Source organism: Petromyzon marinus (genome assembly GCF_048934315.1).
Source record: "Petromyzon marinus isolate PM22_M1 ecotype Great Lakes invasive population chromosome 68 unlocalized genomic scaffold, UKy_Petmar_22M1.pri1.0 chr68_unloc.1, whole genome shotgun sequence".
Lineage (NCBI taxonomy): Eukaryota > Metazoa > Chordata > Hyperoartia > Petromyzontiformes > Petromyzontidae > Petromyzon > Petromyzon marinus.
Genome location: NW_027422597.1, coordinates 1,829,085 through 1,851,738, shown reverse-complemented (window position 1 = coordinate 1,851,738; position 22,654 = coordinate 1,829,085). Strand labels below are relative to the sequence as shown.

The following is a 22,654-nucleotide window of genomic DNA, read 5'->3' as shown; positions in this document are numbered from 1 at the left end:
AACATCACCACCACCATCACTAACATCACCACTACCATCACTATCATCACCATCACTAACATCACCATCACTAACATCACCACCACCACCATCACTAACATCACCATCACTAACATCACCATCACTAACATCACCATCACTAACATCACCACCATCACTAACATCACCATCATCACTAACATCACCACTACCACTGTCACCATCATTACCATCATCACTAACATCACCATCATCACCACCATCACTAACATTACCACTGTCACCATCACTAAACACCATCACTAACATCACCACTAACACCACCATCACCACCACCATCACTAACATCATCACCACCATCACTAACATCACCATCACCATCACTAACATCACCACCACCATCACTAACATCACCATCACTAACATCACCACCACCATCACTAACATCACCATCACTAACATCACCACTACCATCACTAACATCACCAACACCATCACTAACATCACCACTACCACCATCACTAACATCACTACCACCATCACTAACATCACCACTACCATCACTAACATCACCACCATCATCACTAACATCACCACTACCATCACTAACATCACCACTACCATCACTAACATCATCACCACCATCACTAACATCACCACTACCATCACTAACATCACCACCATCACTAACATCACCATCACTAACATCACCATCACTAACATCACCATCACTAACATCACCATCACTAACATCACCACCACCATCACTAACATCACCATCACTAACATCACCACTACCATCACTAACATCACCAACACCATCACTAACATCACCACTACCATCACTAACATCACCACTACCATCACTAACATCACCAACACCATCACTAACATCATCACCACCATCACTAACATCACCACTACCATCACTAACATCACCACCATCACCACTAACATCACCATCACTAACATCACCACTACCATCACTAACATCGCCACCACCATCACTAACATCACCACTACCATCACTAACATCACCACCACCATCACTAACATCACCACCACCATCACTAACATCACCACCATCACCACTAACATCACCATCACTAACATTACCACTACCATCACTAACATCGCCACCACCATCACTAACATCACCACTAACATCACCACCACCATCACTAACATCACCACTACCATCACTAACATCACCACTACCATCACTAACATCATCACTACCGTCACTAACATCACCACCATCACTAACATCACCACTACCACCATCACTAACATCACCACCACCATCACTAACATCACCACTACCATCACTAACATAATCACTACCGTCACTAACATCACCACCATCACTAACATCACCACTACCACCATCACTAACATCACCACCACCATCACTAACATCACCACCATCACTAACATCACCACCATCACTAACATCACCACTACCATCACTATCATCACCACTACCACCATCACTAACATCACCACCACCATCACTAACATCACCACTACCATCACTATCATCACCACTACCATCACTATCATCACCACTACCACCATCACTAACATCACCACCACCATCACTAACATCACCACCATCACTAACATCACCACCATCACTAACATCACCACCACCATCACTAACATCACCACCATCACTAACATCACCACCATCACTAACATCACCACTACCATCACTAACATCACCACTACCATCACTAACATCACCACCATCACTAACATCACCACCACCATCACTAACATCACCACCATCACTAACATCACCACCATCACTAACATCACCACTACCATCACTATCATCACCACTACCCTCTTCACTACCATCACCGCCGCCACCCCCATCACCACCTCCAATCGCCACCACCACCATCACCACCACCACCACCAATCGCCACCACCACCACCACCACCCCCATCACCACCATCACCACCCTTTACTCTTGAACTAAAACTACCGCCTCGACCCCTCCTCCTCCTGCTCTCTAAATCTAAATGTTTAAACGAAGTCGAGCGAAGTTTGGCCTCGTGCAGCGAGGCGGCGAGCGGCCATTGTTAAAGTGGGCGCCTTAGGCCTCGGCCCACGTGGTTGGTGTTCGTGATGGTGGTGGCGGCGACGTTTCGGGAGATGAGCCTCGCTCGCGCTCTCTGTTGTTGTTGTTTTCGTGTTGGTGTGTGTGTGAGAGAGAGAGAAGGAGGATGGAAGAGGTCTGGTGTTGCGCTTAGGGGAACCCGTCAGTAAAGTTTCACCACCACCACCATCCCACCCCGGGTTTCGATTCCCGCTCACGGGCACCATCACTAACAATCACCACCACTACCATCATCACTACCATCATCATCACTAACAATCACCACCACTACCATCATGATCACTACCATCATCACTAACAATCACCACCACTACCATCATCATCACCACTACTACTACCACCATCACTAACAATCATCACCACTACCACCATCATCATCACCACTACTACTACCACCATCACTAACAATCACCACCACTATCATCACCACTACTACTACCACCATCACTAACAATCACCACCACTACCATCATCACCACCACTACTACCACCATCACTAACAATCACCACCACTACCATCATCATCACTAACAATCACCACCACTACCATCATCATCATCACTACCATCATCATTACTAACAATCACCACTACTACCATCATCACCACTACCATCATCACTAACATTCACCACCACTATCATCATCATCACCACTACCACCATCATCACTACCACCATCATCACCACTACCACCATCATCACTACCATCATCACCACCACTACCATCATCACCACTACCACCATCATCACCACCACTACTATCATCATCACTAACAATCACCACCACTACCATCATCACTACCATCACCACTACTACCACCATCACCACTACCACCACCATCACCACTACCATCATCACCACTACTATCATCACCACCACTACTACCACCATCACCACTACCATCATCACCACTATCATCATCATCACCACTACCATCATCACCACTACCACCATCATCACTACCACCATCACCACTAACCACTACCATCACTACCATCATCACTACCACCACCACCACTACTATCGCCACCATCACCACTAACCACTACCATCACCACCATCATCATCACCACCACCACCATCATCACCACTACCACCATCATCATCACCACTAACTACTACCATCACCACCATCATCACTACCATCATCATCACCACTAACCACTACCATCACTACCACCACTACTATCACCACCACTACCATCATCATCGCCACTAACCACTACCATCATCACCATCACTACCATCACTACCACCACCACTCCTATCGCCACCATCACTAACCACTACCATCACCATCACTACCACCACTACTATCACCACCATTACCATCATCACCACTAACCACTACCATCATCACCACCACTACCATCATCACCACCACTACCATCATCACCACCACTACCACCACCACTACTATCGCCACCATCACCACTAACCACTACCATCATCATCACCACCACTACCATCATCACCACTAACCACTACCATCATCACCATCACTACCATCATCACTACCACCACCACTACTATCGCCACCATCACCACTAACCACTACCATCATCATCACCACCACTACCATCATCATCACTACCATCATCACTACCACCACTACTATTGCCACCATCACCACTAACCACTACCATCACCATCACTACCACCACTACTATCACCACCACTACCATCATCACCACTAACCACTACCATCATCACTACCATCACTACCACCACTACCATCACTACCACCACCACTACTATCGCCACCATCACCACCACTAACCACTACCATCATCATCACCACCACTACCATCATCATCACCACTAACCACTACCATCATCACCATCACTACCATCATCACTACCACCACCACTACTATCGCCACCATCACCACTAACCACTACCATCATCATCACCACCACTACCATCATCATCATCACTACCATCATCACTACCACCACTACTCTTGCCACCATCACCACTAACCACTACCATCACCATCACTACCACCACTACTATCACCACCACTACCATCATCATCATCACCACCACTACCATCATCACTACCATCATCACCACCACTACCATCATCACTACCACCACTACCATCACTACCACCACCACTACTATCGCCACCATCACCACCACTAACCACTACCATCATCATCACCACTAACCACTACCATCATCATCACCACTAACCACTACCATCATCACCATCACTACCATCATCACTACCACCACCACTACTATCGCCACCATCACCACTAACCACTACCATCACCACCATCATCCAGTGATAGCGATTATCTTGAACCCAGGTTACTTGGGAGCCTACTTCCCCCCTAGGTCGACTCAGCCTAAAATGGTGTGGTGGTGTGTCGTGAGCGTCGCTAACTGGGGAGAATAAGGCGCTCGGACGTGGTATGTGTGTGTGTGTACTATGTGTGTGTACTGTGTGTGTACTTTGTGTGTGTACTTTGTGTGTGTACTATGTGTGTTTGTGTCAGTGTGTTTGTGTCTGTGTGTGTACTATGTATGTGCTGTGTGTGTACTATGTGTGTACTGTGTGTGTACTATGTGTGTACTTTGTGTGTGTACTATGTGTGTACTGTGTGTGTACTATGTGTGTATTGTGTGTGTACTATGTGTGTATTGTGTGTGTACTATGTGTGTATTGTGTGTGTACTGTGTGTGTACTATGTGTGTACTTTGTGTGTGTACTATGTGCTGTGTGTGTACTATGTGTGTATTGTGTGTGTACTGTGTGTGTACTATGTGTGTACTTTGTGTGTGTACTATGTGCTGTGTGTGTACTATGTATGTGCTGTGTGTGTACTATGTGTGTATTGTGTGTGTGTACTATGTGTGTATAGTATGTGTACTATGTGTGTATTGTGTGTGTACTATGTGTGTATTGTGTGTGTACTATGTGTGTATTGTGTGTGTACTATGTGTGTATTGTGTGTGTACTATGTGTGTATTGTGTGTGTGTACTATGTGTGTATTGTGTGTGTACTATGTGTGTATTGTGTGTGTACTATGTGTGTATTGTGTGTGTACTATGCATGTGCTGTGTGTGTACTATGTGTGTATTGTGTGTGTGTACTATGTGTGTATAGTATGTGTACTATGTGTGTATTGTGTGTGTACTATGTGTGTATTGTGTGTGTACTATGTGTGTATTGTGTGTGTACTATGTATGTATTGTGTATGTGTACTATGTGTGTATTGTGTGTGTGTACTATGTGTGTATTGTGTGTGTACTATGTGTGTATTGTGTGTGTACTATGTGTGTATTGTGTGTGTGTACTATGTGTGTATTGTGTGTACTATGTGTACTATGTGTGTATTGTGTGTACTGTGTGTGCATTGTGTGTGTATTGTGTGTACTATGTGTGTATTGTGTGTGTACTATGTGTGTATTGTGTGTGTACTATGTGTGTATTGTGTGTGTGTACTATGTGTGTATTGTGTGTACTATGTGTACTATGTGTGTATTGTGTGTACTGTGTGTGTATTGTGTGTGTATTGTGTGTACTGTGTGTGTATTGTGTGTGTACTATGTGTGTATTGTGTGTACTATGTGTACTATGTGTGTATTGTGTGTGTACTATGTGTGTATTGTTTGTGTGTGTGTGCAGACCTCCCTCCCAACTGCCCCATCACCATGGTAATGGAAACCCCTCATCCCCTGCACGTGGGGAGAGAGTTTGTGAGGCAGTATTACACCCTGCTGCACCAGGCCCCTGACTTTCTGCACCGGTGAGTAGGTGGGCGGGCGGGCGTGTGGGTGAATGAGTGAGTGTATGGGCGGGCGGGTGAGTGAGTGACTGGGTGAGTGAGTTACTGAGTGAGTAAGTGAGTGATTGGGTGAGTGAGTGACTGGGTGAGTGAGTTACTGAGTGAGTAAGTGAGTGATTGGGTGAGTGAGTGATTGCCTGAGTGAGTGATTGGGTGAGTGAGTGGGTGAGTGAGTGATTGGGTGAGTGAGTTACTGAATGAGTAATTGAGTGATTGGGTGAGTGACTGGGTGAGTGAGTTACTGAGTGAGTGAGTGATTGGGTGTGTGAGTGACTGGGTGAGTGAGTTACTGAGTGAGTGAGTGATTGGGTGAGTGACTGGGTGAGTGAGTTACTGAGTGAGTAAGTGATTGGGTGAGTGAGTGACTGGGTGAGTGAGTTACTGAGTGAGTGAGTGATTGGGTGAGTGACCTGGTGAGTGAGTTACTGAGTGAGTAAGTGAGTGATTGGGTGAGTGAGTGACTGGGTGAGTGAGTTACTGAGTGAGTAAGTGAGTGATTGGGTGAGTGAGTGACCTGGTGAGTGAGTTACTGAGTGAGTAAGTGAGTGATTGGGTGAGGGAGTGACTGGGTGAGTGAGTTACTGAGTGAGTAAGTGAGTGATTGGGTGAGTGAGTGATTGTGTGAGTGAGTGATTGGGTGAGTGAGTGATTGGGTGAGTGAGTGATTGGGTGAGTGAGTTACTGAATGAGTAAGTGAGTGATTGGGTGAGTGAGTGATTGCGTGAGTGAGTGATTGGGTGAGTGAGTTACTGAGTGAGTAAGTGAGTGATTGGGTGAGTGAGTGACTGGGTGAGTGAGTTACTGAGTAAGTGAGTGATTGAGTGAGTGAGTTACTGAGTGAGTGAGTGATTGGGTGAGTGAGTGACTGGGTGAGTGAGTTACTGAGTGAGTGAGTGATTAGGTGAGTGACTGGGTGAGTGAGTTACTGAGTAAGTAAGTGAGTGATTGGGTGAGTGAGTGACTGGGTGAGTGAGTTACTGAGTGAGTAAGTGAGTGATTGGGTGAGTGAGTGACTGGGTGAGTGAGTTACTGAGTGAGTGAGTGATTGGGTGAGTGACCTGGTGAGTGAGTTACTGAGTGAGTAAGTAAGTGATTGGGTGAGTGAGTGACTGGGTGAGTGAGTTACTGAGTGAGTGAGTGATTGGGTGAGTGACCTGGTGAGTGAGTTACTGAGTGAGTAAGTGAGTGATTGGGTGAGGGAGTGACTGGGTGAGTGAGTTACTGAGTGAGTAAGTTATTGGGTGAGTGAGTGATTGCGTGAGTTAGTGATTGGGTGAGTGAGTGCTTGGGTAAGTGAGTGATTGGGTGAGTGAGTTACTGAGTGAGTGAGTGATTGGATGAGTGAGTGACTGGGTGAGTGAGTTACTGAGTGAGTAAGTGATTGCGTGAGTGAGTGATTGGGTGAGTGAGTGACTGGGTGAGTGAGTTACTGAGTGAGTAAGTGATTGGGTGAGTGAGTGATTGGGTGAGTGAGTTACTGAGTGAGTAAGTGAGTGATTGGGTGAGTGAGTGACTGGGTGAGTGAGTGAGTTGCTGAGTGAGTGGGGAGCGGTTGAGTAGCAGTTTGCGCGCTGCACTACAAACCTGGCAACCTGAGTTCGATTCCCGCTCACGGCCCAACACCGGTGACGATTATCTGAATCGTTTCTGAGCCTCCCCTAGGTCGACTCCGCCTCAAATGAGTACCTGGTGCGGTGTGTAAACATTGCCACTAGGGAGACAAAGGCGGCCGGGCGTGGTGTTGGCCACCCACCCCCCTCGTCTGCCGCAGTGCCGGCCTTCATAGGTGCTCGCTAACAGCACTTGCCCCAACAGTCTGTTACAGGCTATACGGGGGATCTTAGTGTTTGTGAGTGACTGGGAGTTTTCTGTTTAACGTGTAGTAGGCTTTCACGATCAGTATTCTCATTTCGATTTAAAGGCTTTCGTGACTACAAGGATTCATCTTCTTTGGTTCTTTCGGGTAAAGTGTCGTGGCCGAAACACCGTGAGAATATTATCGCGTTATTTTTATTTTATCAATTTATTATTTTATTCTCATTCTACATTGTGGCGACTTTACCGAAAGAACCAAAGAAGACAAAAAAATAATATTCTCATTCATAATGCAGTTTGTGTTGGGTTAGATCGCGTAAATATAAATGTGTCGTGAAACCCGCCACCACCCGACACAGCAAATTCGTAAGGGGGGGGGATTGTCACGTAAACAGAACGTGCCAATTCGTTACTAGCACAGCACTGCGCCGGTGTGTTGTGAAAGCAAATCCACAGCATTTGCAATCTGGGGTAACGACGCTCGGCCAGAAATTACAACCGGCTTCATGAGGCGACAGCCAACACACTAGGTAAGTGCTGTACTAGTCACGAATTGCCCATGTTCGACACTAAGCCTTACTAATTGGGCTGTGCCGGGTGGTGGCGGGATTAACAACACAACGTTTTTTTTTATTCACCCTTAAAAAAACCTGTATTATGGATTATTTTGATTATTTATAGTGATGGCCAGGTCCACTTCTGAAAAATAAGTTAATTAGCTCAGTGGGCTTTACCTGATGAGATGCAAATTAATTAGTTTAGAAACAAGCATTGAGATTATTTATATTATTTTTGATGCTATAAATGTGCACATGGTGATGATGATGGTGATAGCCACTTTGTTGAGTAGCGATGATTTAGTGACAGCCAGATTTGTCGTCTTGACAATGCTGGTTGTAATTACTGGCGGAACGACGTACTCAGATGGTAAATGTTGTGGGTTTACTCTCCAACACACAACCGGTGTGCTGTACTAAGTAACGAATTGGCCACGTTCTGTTCACGTGACAAACCTTACTAGTTGGCTGTGTCGGGTGGTGGCGGGTTTAACGACACAACATTTATATTCATATTCTTAGTTTTTTCGGTAAAGTCACCACGTTGAAGAGAAACAACAAAATAATAAAATATATATAAAACAATAAAAAAAATTCTCACGACGTTTCGACCATAACACAAACGGTCATCTTCAGGTGTGTTGGTTTGCATTAATTTTTTTTAAACGGCGCATTTATTTATTTATTAAAAAAACGTTTGCGCAACGATTTGGCAGATTATTTAGGACTAGTCCATCTATATTCTGAAAAGAGGAGGGGGGAGACGAAATTGTTTATAATGTATGCTGTCTGAAAGCCACTGTAAGCGTGAACAATCAATTAAGAACTGAAATGGTTTATCAAATCTTTCCAATGGTTGCTAAGCCAGAATCCATCTTCTCGGTTGAAATTGTCTCTGTGCTTGTATATGTGGATAGCCTCATGAACGAATCTCTCATGGAAGCCAGATGGCTTACAAAGAACCTCTGTCTTGGAAAAGTCAATGGCATGTGAGCCTACTGCGTTTATATTAACCTGTGTTGTGGGTGGGTCTCTCCGCAGGTTCTATGGCAAGGACTCCACCTTCGTCCACGGGGGAGTCGATGCAAACGGAAAACCTTCCGAGCCTGTGGTGGGGCAAATGGTGGGTATGGCCTCTATCCGTTTCTCTCGCTGTGTCTCTCCCACTCCGTGTCTCTCAATCCGTGTCTCTCTGTCCGTGTCTCTCAGTCCGTGTCTCTCTCAATCTGTCTCCCTCCGTGTGTCTTTCCGTGTCTCTCTTCTCCTCTCTCCATCCGTCTCTACGTGTCTCACTCCGTGTCTCTCAATCCGTGTCTCTCTGTCCGTGTCTCTCAGTCCGTGTCTCTCTCAATCTTTCTCCCTCCGTGTGTCTTTCCGTGTCTCTCTTCTCCTCTCTCCATCCGTCTCTACGTGTCTCACTCCGTGTCTCTCAATCCGTGTCTCTCTGTCCGTGTCTCTCAGTCCGTGTCTCTCTCAATCTGTCTCTCTCCGTGTGTCTTTCCGTGTCTCTCTGTCCTCTCTCCATCCGTCTCTACGTGTCTCACTCCGTGTCTCTCAATCCGTGTCTCTCTGTCCGTGTCTCTCAGTCCGTGTCTCTCTCAATCTGTCTCTCTCCGTGTGTCTTTCCGTGTCTCTCTTCTCCTCTCTCCATCCGTCTCTACGTGTCTCACTCCGTGTCTCTCAATCCGTGTCTCTCTGTCCGTGTCTCTCAGTCCGTGTCTCTCTCAATCTGTCTCCCTCCGTGTGTCTTTCCGTGTCTCTCTGTCCTCTCTCCATCCGTCTCTACGTGTCTCACTCCGTGTCTCTCAATCCGTGTCTCTCTGTCCGTGTCTCTCAGTCCGTGTCTCTCTCAATCTGTCTCTCTCCGTGTGTCTTTCCGTGTCTCTCTGTCCTCTCTCCATCCGTCTCTACGTGTCTCACTCCGTGTCTCTCAATCCGTGTCTCTCTGTCCGTGTCTCTCAGTCCGTGTCTCTCTCAATCTGTCTCCCTCCGTGTGTCTTTCCGTGTCTCTCTGTCCTCTCTCCATCCGTCTCTACGTGTCTCTCCTCTTATCTCACACTCCCCCGTGTCTCTTTCCACGTCTCTCACTCCCCCTTTGTGTCTATCTCTTCCCGTATCTCTCCTCGTGTCTCTCCCCCTTTGTCTCTTCCCCGTGTCTCTCTCCCTACCCATGTATGTCTTCCCGTGTGTCTCCTCTTGTCTTCTCTCCATGTCTCCCTGTCTCCCTCCCCGTGTCTCTGTGTCTCTAATGAGATCCATGCCAGGATCGTGTCTCTGTCTCTCTCTGTCACTCTCTCTGTCACTCTCTCTCACACTGTCTCTCTCTCTCTGTGTCTTCATGTCTCTGTCTCTCTCTGTCACTCTCTCTCACACTGTCTCACACTGTCTCTCTCTCTCTCTGTCTCCATGTCTCTGTCTCACACTCCCCCTGCATCTCCTGTGTGTCTCCCTCCAATCTTTAGGAGATCCACGCCAGGATAGTGTCTCTGTCTCTCTCTGTCACTCTCTCTCACACTGTCTCTCTCTGTGTCTGTCTCACACTGTCTCTCTCTCTGTGTGTCTTGATGTCTCTGTCTCACACTCCCCCCCGCATCTCCTGTGTGTCTCCCCTCCAACCTTTAGGAGATCCACGCCAGGATCGTGTCTCTGTCTCTCTCTGTCACTCTCTCTGTGTCTGTCTCTCTCTGTCACTCTCTCTGTGTCTGTCTCACACTGTATCTCTCTCTCTCTCTGTGTCTCCATGTCTCTGTCTCACACTCCCCCTGCATCTCTGTGTGTCTCCCTCCAACCTTTAGGAGATCCACGCCAGGATCGTGTCTCTGTCTCTCTCTGTCACTCTCTCTGTGTCTGTCTCTCTGTCACTCTCTCTCTGTGTCTGTCTCACACTGTGTCTCTCTCTGTGTGTCTTGATGTCTCTGTCTCACACTCCCCCCCGCATCTCCTGTGTGTCTCCCCTCCAACCATTAGGAGATCCACGCCAGGATCGTGTCTCTGTCTCTCTCTGTCACTCTCTCTCACACTGTCTCTCTCTGTCACTCTCTCTGTCACTCTCTCTCACACTGTCTCTCTCTGTCACTCTCTCTGTCACTCTCTCTCACACTGTCTCTCTCTCTCTCTCTCTGTGTCTCCATGTCTCTGTCTCACACTCCCCCCCGCATCTCCTGTGTGTCTCCCCTCCAACCATTAGGAGATCCACGCCAGGATCGTGTCTCTGTCTCTCTCTGTCACTCTCTCTCACACTGTCTCTCTCTGTCACTCTCTCTGTCACTCTCTCTCACACTGTCTCTCTCTGTCACTCTCTCTGTCACTCTCTCTCACACTGTCTCTCTCTCTCTCTGTGTGTCTCGATGTCTCTGTCTCACACTCCCCCCCCGCATCTCCTGTGTGTCTCCCCTCCAACCTTTAGGAGATCCACGCCAGGATCGTGTCTCTAGCCTTCCGCGACTGCCGCACCAAGATCCGCGCGGTCGACTCTCAGGCGACAATGGGTGGTGCTGTGGTGGTGCAGGTTCTGGGAGAGCTCAGCAACGCCGGCGGTGCCATGCGCAGATTCCTCCAGACCTTCATCCTCGCGCCCGAGGTGAACGGATCGCTCGCTCCCCCATCGCCCGCCCGCCCGCCCGCCCGCTCGCTCGCTCGCTCGGTCATTCATTCGCTCGCCCACCCGCTCATTTGTTCGCCCAGTCGCTTGCTCGCCCGCTAATTAGCTCGCTCGCTCATTCGCCCGCTCGCTCAGTTGTTCGCTCGCTCGCTCGCTCATTCATTTACCCACTCGCTCACCCGCCCACCGTCCCACCTGTCTCCTGCGGTGAGCAGGGCTCTGTTCAGAACAAGTTCTTTGTTCAGAACGACATCTTCCGCTACCAGGACGAGGTCTTCACGGACAGCGACCACAGTGAAGGTACGGAGACGCACACAGAGAGAGAGATAGATAGATAGAGAGATATAGATATACAGAGACACAGAAAGATGCACAGAGAGATAGAGATGCATATATAGACACACAGAGAGAGAGAGAGACATATATATACAGAGAGATGTATAGATATGTAGTGGCGTATGAAGGTGTGTTGTGGAAAATGCGCGATTGCATGATCACACGGACAGTGTGGGGTTATCTGGGGTCAGCCTGTGGAGAAGGCGAAAACAGCGTGGGTCGTGTTAGGACAGCCAGGTGCAAGGGCCGGGATGATGAGGTAACGGTCGGGCCAATTGAGCCTGAGGCTCAGCAACGGCGGCGATTGGCTGTGGCTGTTGTCAGGGGCGAGGGGGCGTCGAGATGTCTGGAGAAGAAGGACAGGCGTTCGAGGAGGCGAAGCGTACGGAGGCACGCGGGCCGATTAATTAGCGATAATGAGAATGGGGATAAATTGGGGGGAGACGCACAGAGAGAGACAGGGGGGTTGGTTGGAGTTGGGAGCTGGACGAGGAAGACGTGGAGTTGGAAACAGAGTTTGGAGACAGAGTTTTGGAGACAGAGTTTGGAGACAGAGTTTGGAGACAGAGTTTGGAGGCAGAGTTTGGAAGCAGTTTGGAGACAGTTTGGAGACAGTTTGGAGACAGAGTTTTGGAGACAGAGTTTGGAGACAGAGTTTGGAGACAGAGTTTGGAGACAGAGTTTGGAGACAGTTTGGAGACAGAGTTTGGAGACAGAGTTCAGAGACAGAGTTTGGAGACAGAGTTTGGAGACAGAGTTTGGAGACATAGTTGGGAGACAGAGTTCGGAGACAGAGTTTGGAGACAGAGTTTGGAGACAGAGTTTGGAGGCAGAGTTTGGAAGCAGAGTTTAGAGACAGAGTTTGGAGGCAGAGTTTGGAGACAGAGTTTGGAGACAGAGTTTGGAGACAGAGTTGGGAGACAGAGTTTGGAGACAGAGTTTGGAGACAGAGTTCGGAGACAGAGTTTGGAGACAGAGTTTGGAGACAGAGTTTGGAGACAGAGTTGGGAGACAAAGTTTGGAGACAGAGTTTGGAGACAGAGTTCGGAGACAGAGTTTGGAGACAGAGTTTGGGGACAGAGTTTGGAGACAGAGTTTGGAGACAGAGTTGGGAGACAGAGTTTGGAGACAGAGTTGGGAGACAGAGTTTGGAGACAGAGTTTGGAGACAGAGTTTGGAGACAAGTTTGGAGACAGAGTTTGGAGACAGAGTTTGGAGACAGAGTTTGGAGACAGAGTTGGGAGACAGATTTCAGAGACAGAGTTTGGAGACAGAGTTTGGAGACAGAGTTTGGAGACAGAGTTTGGAGACAGAGTTTGGAGACAGAGTTTTGGGGACAGAGTTTGGAGACAGAGTTTGGAGACAGAGTTTGGAGACAGAGTTTGGAGACAGAGTTTTGGGGACACAGTTTGGAGACAGCGTTTGGAGACAGAGTTTGGAGACAGAGTTTGGAGACAGAGTTTGGAGACAGAGTTTTGGGGACAGAGTTTGGAGACAGAGTTTGGAGACAGAGTTTGGAGACAGAGTTTGGAGACAGAGTTTGGAGACAGAGTTTGGAGACAGAGTTTGGAGACAGAGTTTTGGGGACAGAGTTTGGAGACAGAGTTTGGAGACAGAGTTTGGAGACAGAGTTTGGAGTCAGAGTTTGGAGACAGAGTTTGGAGGCAGAGTTGGGAGACAGAGTTTGGAGACAGCGTTTGGAGACAGCGTTTGGAGACAGCGTTTGGAGACAGCGTTTGGAGACAGAGTGGGAAACGGAGTTGGAACAGAGTGTGAAGCAAGACGGAGCAGTTAGCAGTGGAGTGAGCGTAGCGATAGCGGAGCTGAAAACGCTGTGTACGGAGTGTGCGAAGACGCTGTGTGCGAAGGAGCTGAGAAGAATAGCCAGCAAAAAGGCGCCTTTTGGCGTCATCTGGTCTAGCACCAACTGAGACTAGGCTCTAAAGAAAGCCGTCTCTGGTGTGTGGACCAATCAGTTTCAAGGACAATGCGTCACATATTATCAGAGAGTGTGTGTTTTTTTTGTTCTTTCAGTTTGACTGCAAGTATTGTGGTTAATGCAGTGAATATGAATCCTCGTAAAACAAAAAAAAACAACTTGAAGTTTTGTTGCCAGAAAAGGTGAAAAACCCCTATTATTATTATTATTATCCCGTTCCTCTTGGCTCCCTTGGACTCTTTTCCCTCCCCTCCCCTCCAGCGTTTTCCCCAGCCGCTTCCAAGACCCTCCTCCTCCTCCTCCTCTCGAGGTCCATTCTGGCTCCTTGGACACTGTCGCACGCCTGCCGTTCCCTCGCTTGTTTTATCCAAACCCCCCGGCCCCCATGAACAGCTTCGGTTTCCCCCGCCCCCCCACCAGATCGCTTCTACAAGCGCCCGGCCAACTCGTGTCGCTCCGGTGATCCGTCCTTTATCTCTCTCTCTCTGTCGACGATGATGATGATGATGATGATTCGTCTTCTTTTCTTCCGACACCCCTTAACCTCTTCGCCGCTCTCTCGACGCTCCCCTCTTCTCTCTCTTTGGCTGCCGTTCCTTTGCCCTAACTTCCCGCTCCCATCGACCGCCTCCAAAAACTCCTCCCCTGCCACGGTCGGTGTCCCCCCGGATGGGGTGGGCGGGGGCTCGGTACGATTCTCCGTGGAACGCGTCTCCCCCTCGACTCAATTCCTTCCGTCCTTCGATATCTCCCACCACCGCTCATTTGCCAGGTTGACGCTCAGATTCTCCGCTCCGACTCCTTCAAAATTTAGTTCCCACCCCACGCCACTCGCCCCCCCCCCCCCCCCCCGGATCTTTCCCTCCGCATCTCGTCCCGCCTGCACAGCCGTCTTGAGCTTTGGATGACCCGTGGACTTGTCCTGTCCCTCGATCCTTCCGAAGCATTGGTTGTTTTATTACCAACCTCTTGCTCAGCCCTCCTTCCTTGTGACCCTCTCATCTCTTTCTCCCCCCCAACCCTCAGTGAGTGTAGTCGTGGTGATTGTCTCTTTGTTTGTGTTTTTCCCCTTGGGATGGTGCTTCGTAGGATGAACGTTGAGATTTATCAGGGGCAGGGAGTGACCAATAAGGTCTGAATTGGTTTGTGATAAGGTAGGGCACTGATAAGGGGTTGACAGGTTTGTAGTGGTGAGTGTACTAGTGGTGAGTATTTGTGTGTATCCCCCTTGTGATGGGGCTCTGTAGGATGAACGTTGAGATTTATCAGGGGCACGGAGTGACCGATAAGGTCTCTAATTGGTCTAGACTAAGGTAGGGCACTGATAAGGGGTTGACAGGTAGTGTAGTAGTGTAGTGGTGAGTGTTGTGTGTACTAGTCGTGAGTGTAGTCATGGTGATTGTCTCTTTGTGTTTTTCCCCTTGGGATGGTGTTTCGTAGGATAAACGTTGAGATTTATCAGGGGCAGGTGGAAACGGGGGGTGACCAATAAGATCTGAATTGGTTTGTGATAAGGTAGGGCACTGATAAGGGGTTGACAGGTAGTGTAGTAGTGTAGTGGTGAGTGTTGTGTGTACTAGTGGTGAGTGTAGTCATGGTGATTGTCTATTTGTGTTTTTCACCTTGGGATGGTGCTTCGTAGGATGAACGTTGAGATTTATCAGGGGCACGGAGTGACCAATAAGGTCTCTAATTGGTCTGTGATAAGGTAGGGCACTGATAAGGGGGTTGACAGGTAGTGTAGTAGTGTAGTGGTGAGTGTTGTGTGTACTAGTGGTGAAGTGTAGTCATGATGATTGTCTATTTGTGTTTTTCCCCTTGGGATGGTGCTTCGTAGGATGAACGTTGAGATTTATCAGGGGCAGGTGGAAACGGGGGTGACCAATAAGATCTGAATTGGTTTGTGATAAGGTAGGGCATTGATAAGGAGGTTGACAGGTAGTGTAGTAGTGTAGTGGTGAGTGTTGTGTGTACTAGTGGTGAGTGTAGTCATGGTGATTGTCTATTTGTGTTTTTCCCCTTGAGATGGTGCTTCGTAGGATGAGCGTTGAGATTTATCAGGGGCACGGAGTGACCGATAAGGTCTCTAATTGGTCTAGACTTAAGGTAGGGCACTGATAAGGGGTGGACAGCGGCGATGCTTTCCTTCACTTCCACACATTGCCAACGGCACTCGCACACGCTATTACCATCTGCACAGCATCATCAACGTCTGGCCTCATCACTCCTATCGCTGCCGAACTCCTCATGCCCTCCCCTCGTGTTCGCTCGTCTCGATTGCTGCAACTGGCTCCCGGTCGGTCTCCCTGCTTTTACACCTTTTTATATATATACAGAGACGTATACAGAGATATACAGAGACATATGCAGAGACACAGATATACACAGACAAACGAGAGATATGACAGAAACAAGAATAGGTTTTACCCTTTCTGGCAATAAAACAGGTGTTAAGATAATCCTAGCTCTTTCGGTAAAGTCACGTTGAAGGGAAACAATAAAAGAATAAAATATATATTTTATAAAATAAAATATATTTGTTTAATGTATATATTATTGTTAAAATATATTATTATTATTTTATAAAATAATAAAATATACATTTTCTTATTTTATTGTTTCCCTTCAACGTGACTTTACCGAAAGAGCTAAGAATATGAATTACTGCAGTCACGAAAGCTTTAAATCAAAATTTAGGTGTTAAGATGTTGCAAGGAATCAAGTTAATGCATTACCCACATCCACGGTACTTGTGAACATGCACAAATGACAGCATCTCAATGAAGTGGCGGCTTTTCATCATCATCAATCATCATCATCACGTGGAGATTCATAGCAGCAGCCAAATACTCTCTAAACGCGCGATGTTTCTAAATGTGGGAGGAGAAAAACCGGGGGGTCCCGGAGAAAAAATTCACGCAACCACATAAAAAGAGAGAGACCCAAACTCGAAATATAATGCAGCAGGCATTGTCAGGGCCGGGATCGAACCCACGACCTCCTGCATGCTAGGCGGGGTAGTTAACATCTCGTCATACCGCAAACTCAAAATATACATCAGCAGGCAACGGTCACGGTGGGGGATCGATTCCACGAACCCCTGCACACCAGGCGAGGGAGTTAACATCCCTGAGCCACCGTGGTGACGCCCGTTACCCGCAGTGCCATGGTGCTTCTGTCCCCCGTTGCCTCTGCAGACCTGGAGGAGGAAGAAGAGGAGGAGGAGGAAGGGGAGGGAGACTCTGAAGCGGAGAACGGCTCTCCTCTCTACGAGACTCACTCACCCGGGTGAGTGGGTTCACGATGGCCGTGTGGGTGGTAGGGTTCACGATGGCCGTGTCGGTGTGAGTGGGTTCACGATCGCCTTGTCCGGTGGGGTTTCACGATGGCCGTGTCTTTGTGAGTGGGTTCGCAATGGGCTGTGTGGTGTGGTTCACGATGGCCGTGTCGGAGACACTCGATATCCTGGGTTCAAGCCTTGGGTCTGGCATCATCTGCGTGTGTGTGCCTGAATCTCGCATCACAGCCACCAATGCCAGTGACAATTATCTGAACCGGTGCTGGGCCTCGCCCAGGTCGATTCAGCCTCAAATGAGTACCTGGTGCGGTGTGTAAATGCGGCCGGGCGTGGCGCTGGCTTCATAGGTTCTGCTGCTAGCAGCGCTTGCCCCAACAGTCTGTTAAGGCTACACGGAGGATCTTTGTGTTTATCTTCCTTCTCTGGTATGCAGGAGGTCGTGGGTTCGATCCTGACTCCTGGTGCCTGCTGATATATATATATTTGAAGTTCACATCTTTTTCTCTCTCTGTCTGCGGTGGTCACTGGGTGGATTTTTCTCCTCCACATTTATAATCAACATCACGCATTTAGAGTAATTTCGGTGCTACACTTTTTCACTTGATGATAAGCCACTTTTTGAGCAATCATTTGTTGCCAGGTCGCTTCTAGAAAAGAGCTGCATAGTTCAGTGGCCCTTATTTGGTAAACTAAAACATAGTTTAGTTTTTAGTTGAGACTGAGATGACGGGCAGATGCACCAGCTGTGCCCCCTATTGCGCCAACTTGCTGCGTTTTATCCGCCCAGCACTCCACTCATTGTTGTGAGCGTCGCTCCTCTGCCCTCCGTTGTTGCTGGAGGGCGACTGCCCAGTAGCGTCCTTCACGAGCCTCCTCTACTGAGGCCGATCTTGACACCGCTGGTACCAGTCATCGGCGAAGTCCACTCAGCTCCACGTCCTCCTGTACCACATCACTCCGTCTCTTCTCCAGGCCGTTTTGTTCAAGTTTAATTCCCTCTATCCGGCCGAACAAAAGCTGTTTAGGCATGCGCTGGCTGTGCATGCGGGCTACACGACCCAGCCAACGCAGCCTCTTTGCCTGCCGGCGGAGCTCACCGATGATGGGACTGTGTCCGGATCTTTCAAGGATTTGCAAGCTGATGATATTGCTGCTGCCTAATGTTCAACGATGTTCCCTCTCTTTAACAGCAACGCGCCTTCCGATATGACACAACCTATCTCAAACAACACCCAACATCATTATCAGCAACAACAGCAACAACAGCAGCAGCAGCAGCAACAACATCAGCAGCAGCAGCAACTTCATCAGTTGCCAAAGGATGAGATGCGGGGAGACGCGGCCGGTAGAGGAGGTGATGCTGATGAGGCGGTGGAGGAGGTGGAGGAGGAGGAAGAGGCGGAGGAGGAGGAGGAGGAGGTGTCGCCAACAACTATTGAGACCCACACTGCATCGTCATCAACATCAGCAGCAGCAGCAGCAACGTCGGCAGCGGCAGTGGTAGCAGCGGCGGCAGCAGTTGCATCGGCAACAGCAGCAACAGCATCAGCAGCAACAGCAGCTGTGGAACCTGCACCACCAAAGGTGAATGGGTGGGTGGGTGAATTGGTGGCTGAGTGGGTGGGTGGGTGGGTGAATTGGTGGGTAAGTGAGTGGGTGAGTGAATTGGTGGCTGAGTGGGTGGGTGGGTGAATTGGTGGGTAAGTGAGTGGGTGAGTGAATTGGTGGCTGAGTGGGTGGGTGGGTGAGTAGGTAAGTGAAGTGTTGGGTGAGTGGGTGAATTGACGTGCGAGTGAGCGGCTTTGTGGGTGGGTGGGTGGGTGAATTGGTGGGTGAGTGGGTGGGTGGGTGAATTGGTGGGTAAGTGAGTGGGTGAGTGAATTGGTGGGTGAGTGGGTGGGTGGGTGAGTAGGTAAGTGAAGTGTTGGGTGAGTGGGTGAATTGACGTGCGAGTGAGCGGCTTTGTGGGTGGGTGGGTGAGTGAATTGGTGGGTGAGTGGGTGGGTGGGTGAATTGGTGGGTAAGTGAGTGGGTGAGTGAATTGGTGGGTGAGTGGGTGGGTGGGTGAGTAGGTAAGTGAAGTGTTGGGTGAGTGGGTGAATTGACGTGCGAGTGAGCGGCTTTGTGGGTGGGTGGGTGGGTGAATTGGTGGGTGAGTGGGTGGGTGAGTGAATTGGTGGCTGAGTGGGTGGGTGGGTGGGTGAATTGGTGGGTAAGTGAGTGGGTGAGTGAATTGGTGGCTGAGTGGGTGGGTGGGTGAATTGGTGGGTAAGTGAGTGGGTGAGTGAATTGGTGGGTGGGTGGGTGAGTAGGTAAGTGAAGTGTTGGGTGAGTGGGTGAATTGACGTGCGAGTGAGCGGCTTTGTGGGTGGGTGGGTGGGTGTGTGAGTGAATTGGTGAGTGGGTGGGTGGGTGAGTAGGTAAGTGAAGTGTTGGGTGAGTGGGTGAATTGACGTGCGAGTGAGCGGCTTTGTGGGTGGGTGGGTGAGTGAATTGGTGGCTGAGTGGGTGGGTGGGTGAATTGGTGGGTAAGTGAGTGGGTGAGTGAATTGGTGGCTGAGTGGGTGGGTGGGTGAATTGGTGGGTAAGTGAGTGGGTGAGTGAATTGGTGGGTGGGTGGGTGAGTAGGTAAGTGAAGTGTTGGGTGAGTGGGTGAATTGACGTGCGAGTGAGCGGCTTTGTGGGTGGGTGGGTGGGTGTGTGAGTGAATTGGTGAGTGGGTGGGTGGGTGAGTAGGTAAGTGAAGTGTTGGGTGAGTGGGTGAATTGACGTGCGAGTGAGCGGCTTTGTGGGTGGGTGGGTGAGTGAATTGGTGGGTGAGTGGGTGAATTGGTGGGTAAGTGAGTGGGTGAGTGAATTGGTGGGTGAGTGGGTGGGTGGGTGAGTAGGTAAGTGAAGTGTTGGGTGAGTGGGTGAATTGACGTGCGAGTGAGCGGCTTTGTGGGTGGGTGGGTGGGTGAATTGGTGGGTGAGTGGGTGGGTGGGTGAATTGGTGGGTAAGTGAGTGGGTGAGTGAATTGGTGGGTGAGTGGGTGGGTGGGTGAGTAGGTAAGTGAAGTGTTTGGGTGAGTGGGTGAATTGACGTGCGAGTGAGCGGCTTTGTGGGTGGGTGGGTGGGTGAATTGGCGGGTGAGTGGGTGGGCGGGTGAGCGGATTAATTTGCGAGCGTGCGGTTGATCGACTGGATGAGTTGGCGAGGTTCACCGGAACAGTATCCGCCACGGTGGTGGTAGCAGCAGCAGCAGCTTTAGTAATAGCAGCAGCTTCAGAACAGTGACTAGGAGACGACTGACCATGTAACCGAGTCGTTGTTCATGCCCCCCCCCCCCCCCCCGTGCCCCCTACCCACCAAACAGCCATTCTCGTGGGCATCCGTGACCAGCAAAAACCTCTCCCAGGGAGGGGGGCTACCCGCCCAGACAGCCACCACCTTCGTTCATCACAAGGTGGTGCCAACACAGGTGTGATGATGATGATGGTGGTGGTGGTGACGTGGGTCTGTGTGTGAGTGTGTAAATGAGTGGCGTTTGGACGCGTGCGAGGAGCTGGTAACCCCCCCCCTTCCACCTTCAACCTAAGTACCATCCAACCCACGTGGAAAAACGTCGAACTAAGCTTGTGCCATAGGCCCCCCGGGGGCACAGACGCCTATGACGTCTCCTAGCCAAACCCCATTTGGCGGAGCCAGGAGACTTCATCCTTGACTCTCACATTAACGTCTGTCACATTAACGTCTCTCGCATTAACATCTCTCGCATTAACATCTCTCGCATTAACATATCTCACATTAACGTCTCTCGCATTAACATATCTCGCATTAACGTCTCTCGCATTAACATCTCTCGCATTAACATCTCTCGCATTAACATCTCTCGCATTAACATCTCTCGCATTAACATATCTCACATTAACGTCTCTCGCATTAACATATCTCGCGTTAACATCTCTCGCATTAACATATCTCGCATTAACATCTCTCACATTAACATCTCTCGCATTAACATCTCTCGCATTAACGTCTCTCGCATTAACATATCTCGCATTAACTTCTCTCGCATTAACATCTCTCGCATTAACATCTCTCGCATTAACATCTCTCACATTAACATCTCTCGCATTAACATCTCTCGCATTAACATCTCTCGCATTAACATCTCTCGCATTAACATCTCTCACATTAACATCTCTCGCATTAACATCTCTCGCATTAACATCTCTCGCATTAACGTCTCTCACATTAACATCTCTCGCATTAACATCTCTCACATTAACATCTCTCACATTAACATCTCTCGCATTAACATCTCTCGCGTTAACGTCTCTCACATTAACATCTCTCACATTAACATCTCTCACATTAACGTCTCTCGCATTAACATATCTCGCATTAACGTCTCTCACATTAACATCTCTCGCATTAACATCTCTCGCATTAGCATATCTCGCATTAACATCTCTCGCGTTAACGTCTCTCACATTAACATCTCTCGCATTAACGTCTCTCGCATTAACATCTCTCGCATTAACGTCTCTCGCATTAACATCTCTCGCATTAACAATAGCCACCTCGGGGCGCCTGCCGTGGATGCCTCTCGAGGTACCTTACGTCAACATGCTAATTTTTACCCGGCGGCCTTTCTGATTGGTGGAAAACCCAGCACCGTCGCGGTCGCTGCACGCCACCCGCATTAACATTGGTTGCTTGCGGACATTTGGGCCACGCCAATTTCAAACCTCTATGAACGGTTTACGTTTAGAAGCTACACAACGCCCTCTTCCTTACGACGAACGAATGTGTCGCCATCGAGACGTCGTTTTTTTGTTTTGTTTATAATAAAGGTTGTTTTTGGGTTAGATCGCGTTTATTTATAAATGTGTCGTAACCCTCCACCACCCGAACACGGCCAATCAGCAAAATAAAAAAAGTGTCACGTTGACAAAAAGACAAAAATAGTTCACTACTTTAGCCCCTCGCCGGTGTGTTGTTGAAGAGTGAATCTCTACAACATTTACAGTTTGAGTTGTACTGTGACGTTTCGCTGGTAAATACATCCAGCAGCATCATCGGGCAATTCGCCAGAATGGTAAAACCGGGAGCAAGCGAGGGCTTTACCATTCTGGCGAATTGCCCGATGATGCTGGGTGTATTTACCAGCGAAACGTCATACTCAAACTGTAAATGTTGTGGATTCACTCT

General features: G+C 48.8%; 1 protein-coding gene across 3 annotated transcripts in view; it reads left to right on the top strand.

Annotated features, from left to right (window-relative positions):
- Window positions 1–22,654, top strand: part of LOC116937608 (ras GTPase-activating protein-binding protein 2-like) — a 44,243-nt gene that overhangs the window by 742 nt on the left and 20,847 nt on the right. For 2 of the 3 annotated variants that reach the window (XM_076058113.1, XM_076058111.1), the window contains exons 2-8: window positions 5,752–5,872; window positions 9,325–9,406; window positions 11,690–11,863; window positions 12,100–12,184; window positions 17,357–17,447; window positions 18,648–19,041; window positions 20,814–20,918. In XM_076058113.1, coding sequence (XP_075914228.1) covers window positions 5,778–5,872; window positions 9,325–9,406; window positions 11,690–11,863; window positions 12,100–12,184; window positions 17,357–17,447; window positions 18,648–19,041; window positions 20,814–20,918 — 1,026 coding nt within the window. In that variant the 5' untranslated portion in view covers window positions 5,752–5,777. Of the gene's footprint in view, window positions 1–2,082; window positions 2,104–5,751; window positions 5,873–9,324; window positions 9,407–11,689; window positions 11,864–12,099; window positions 12,185–17,356; window positions 17,448–18,647; window positions 19,042–20,813; window positions 20,919–22,654 lie in introns of those variants that run through there. The other variant, XM_076058112.1, reaches the window with a different exon arrangement.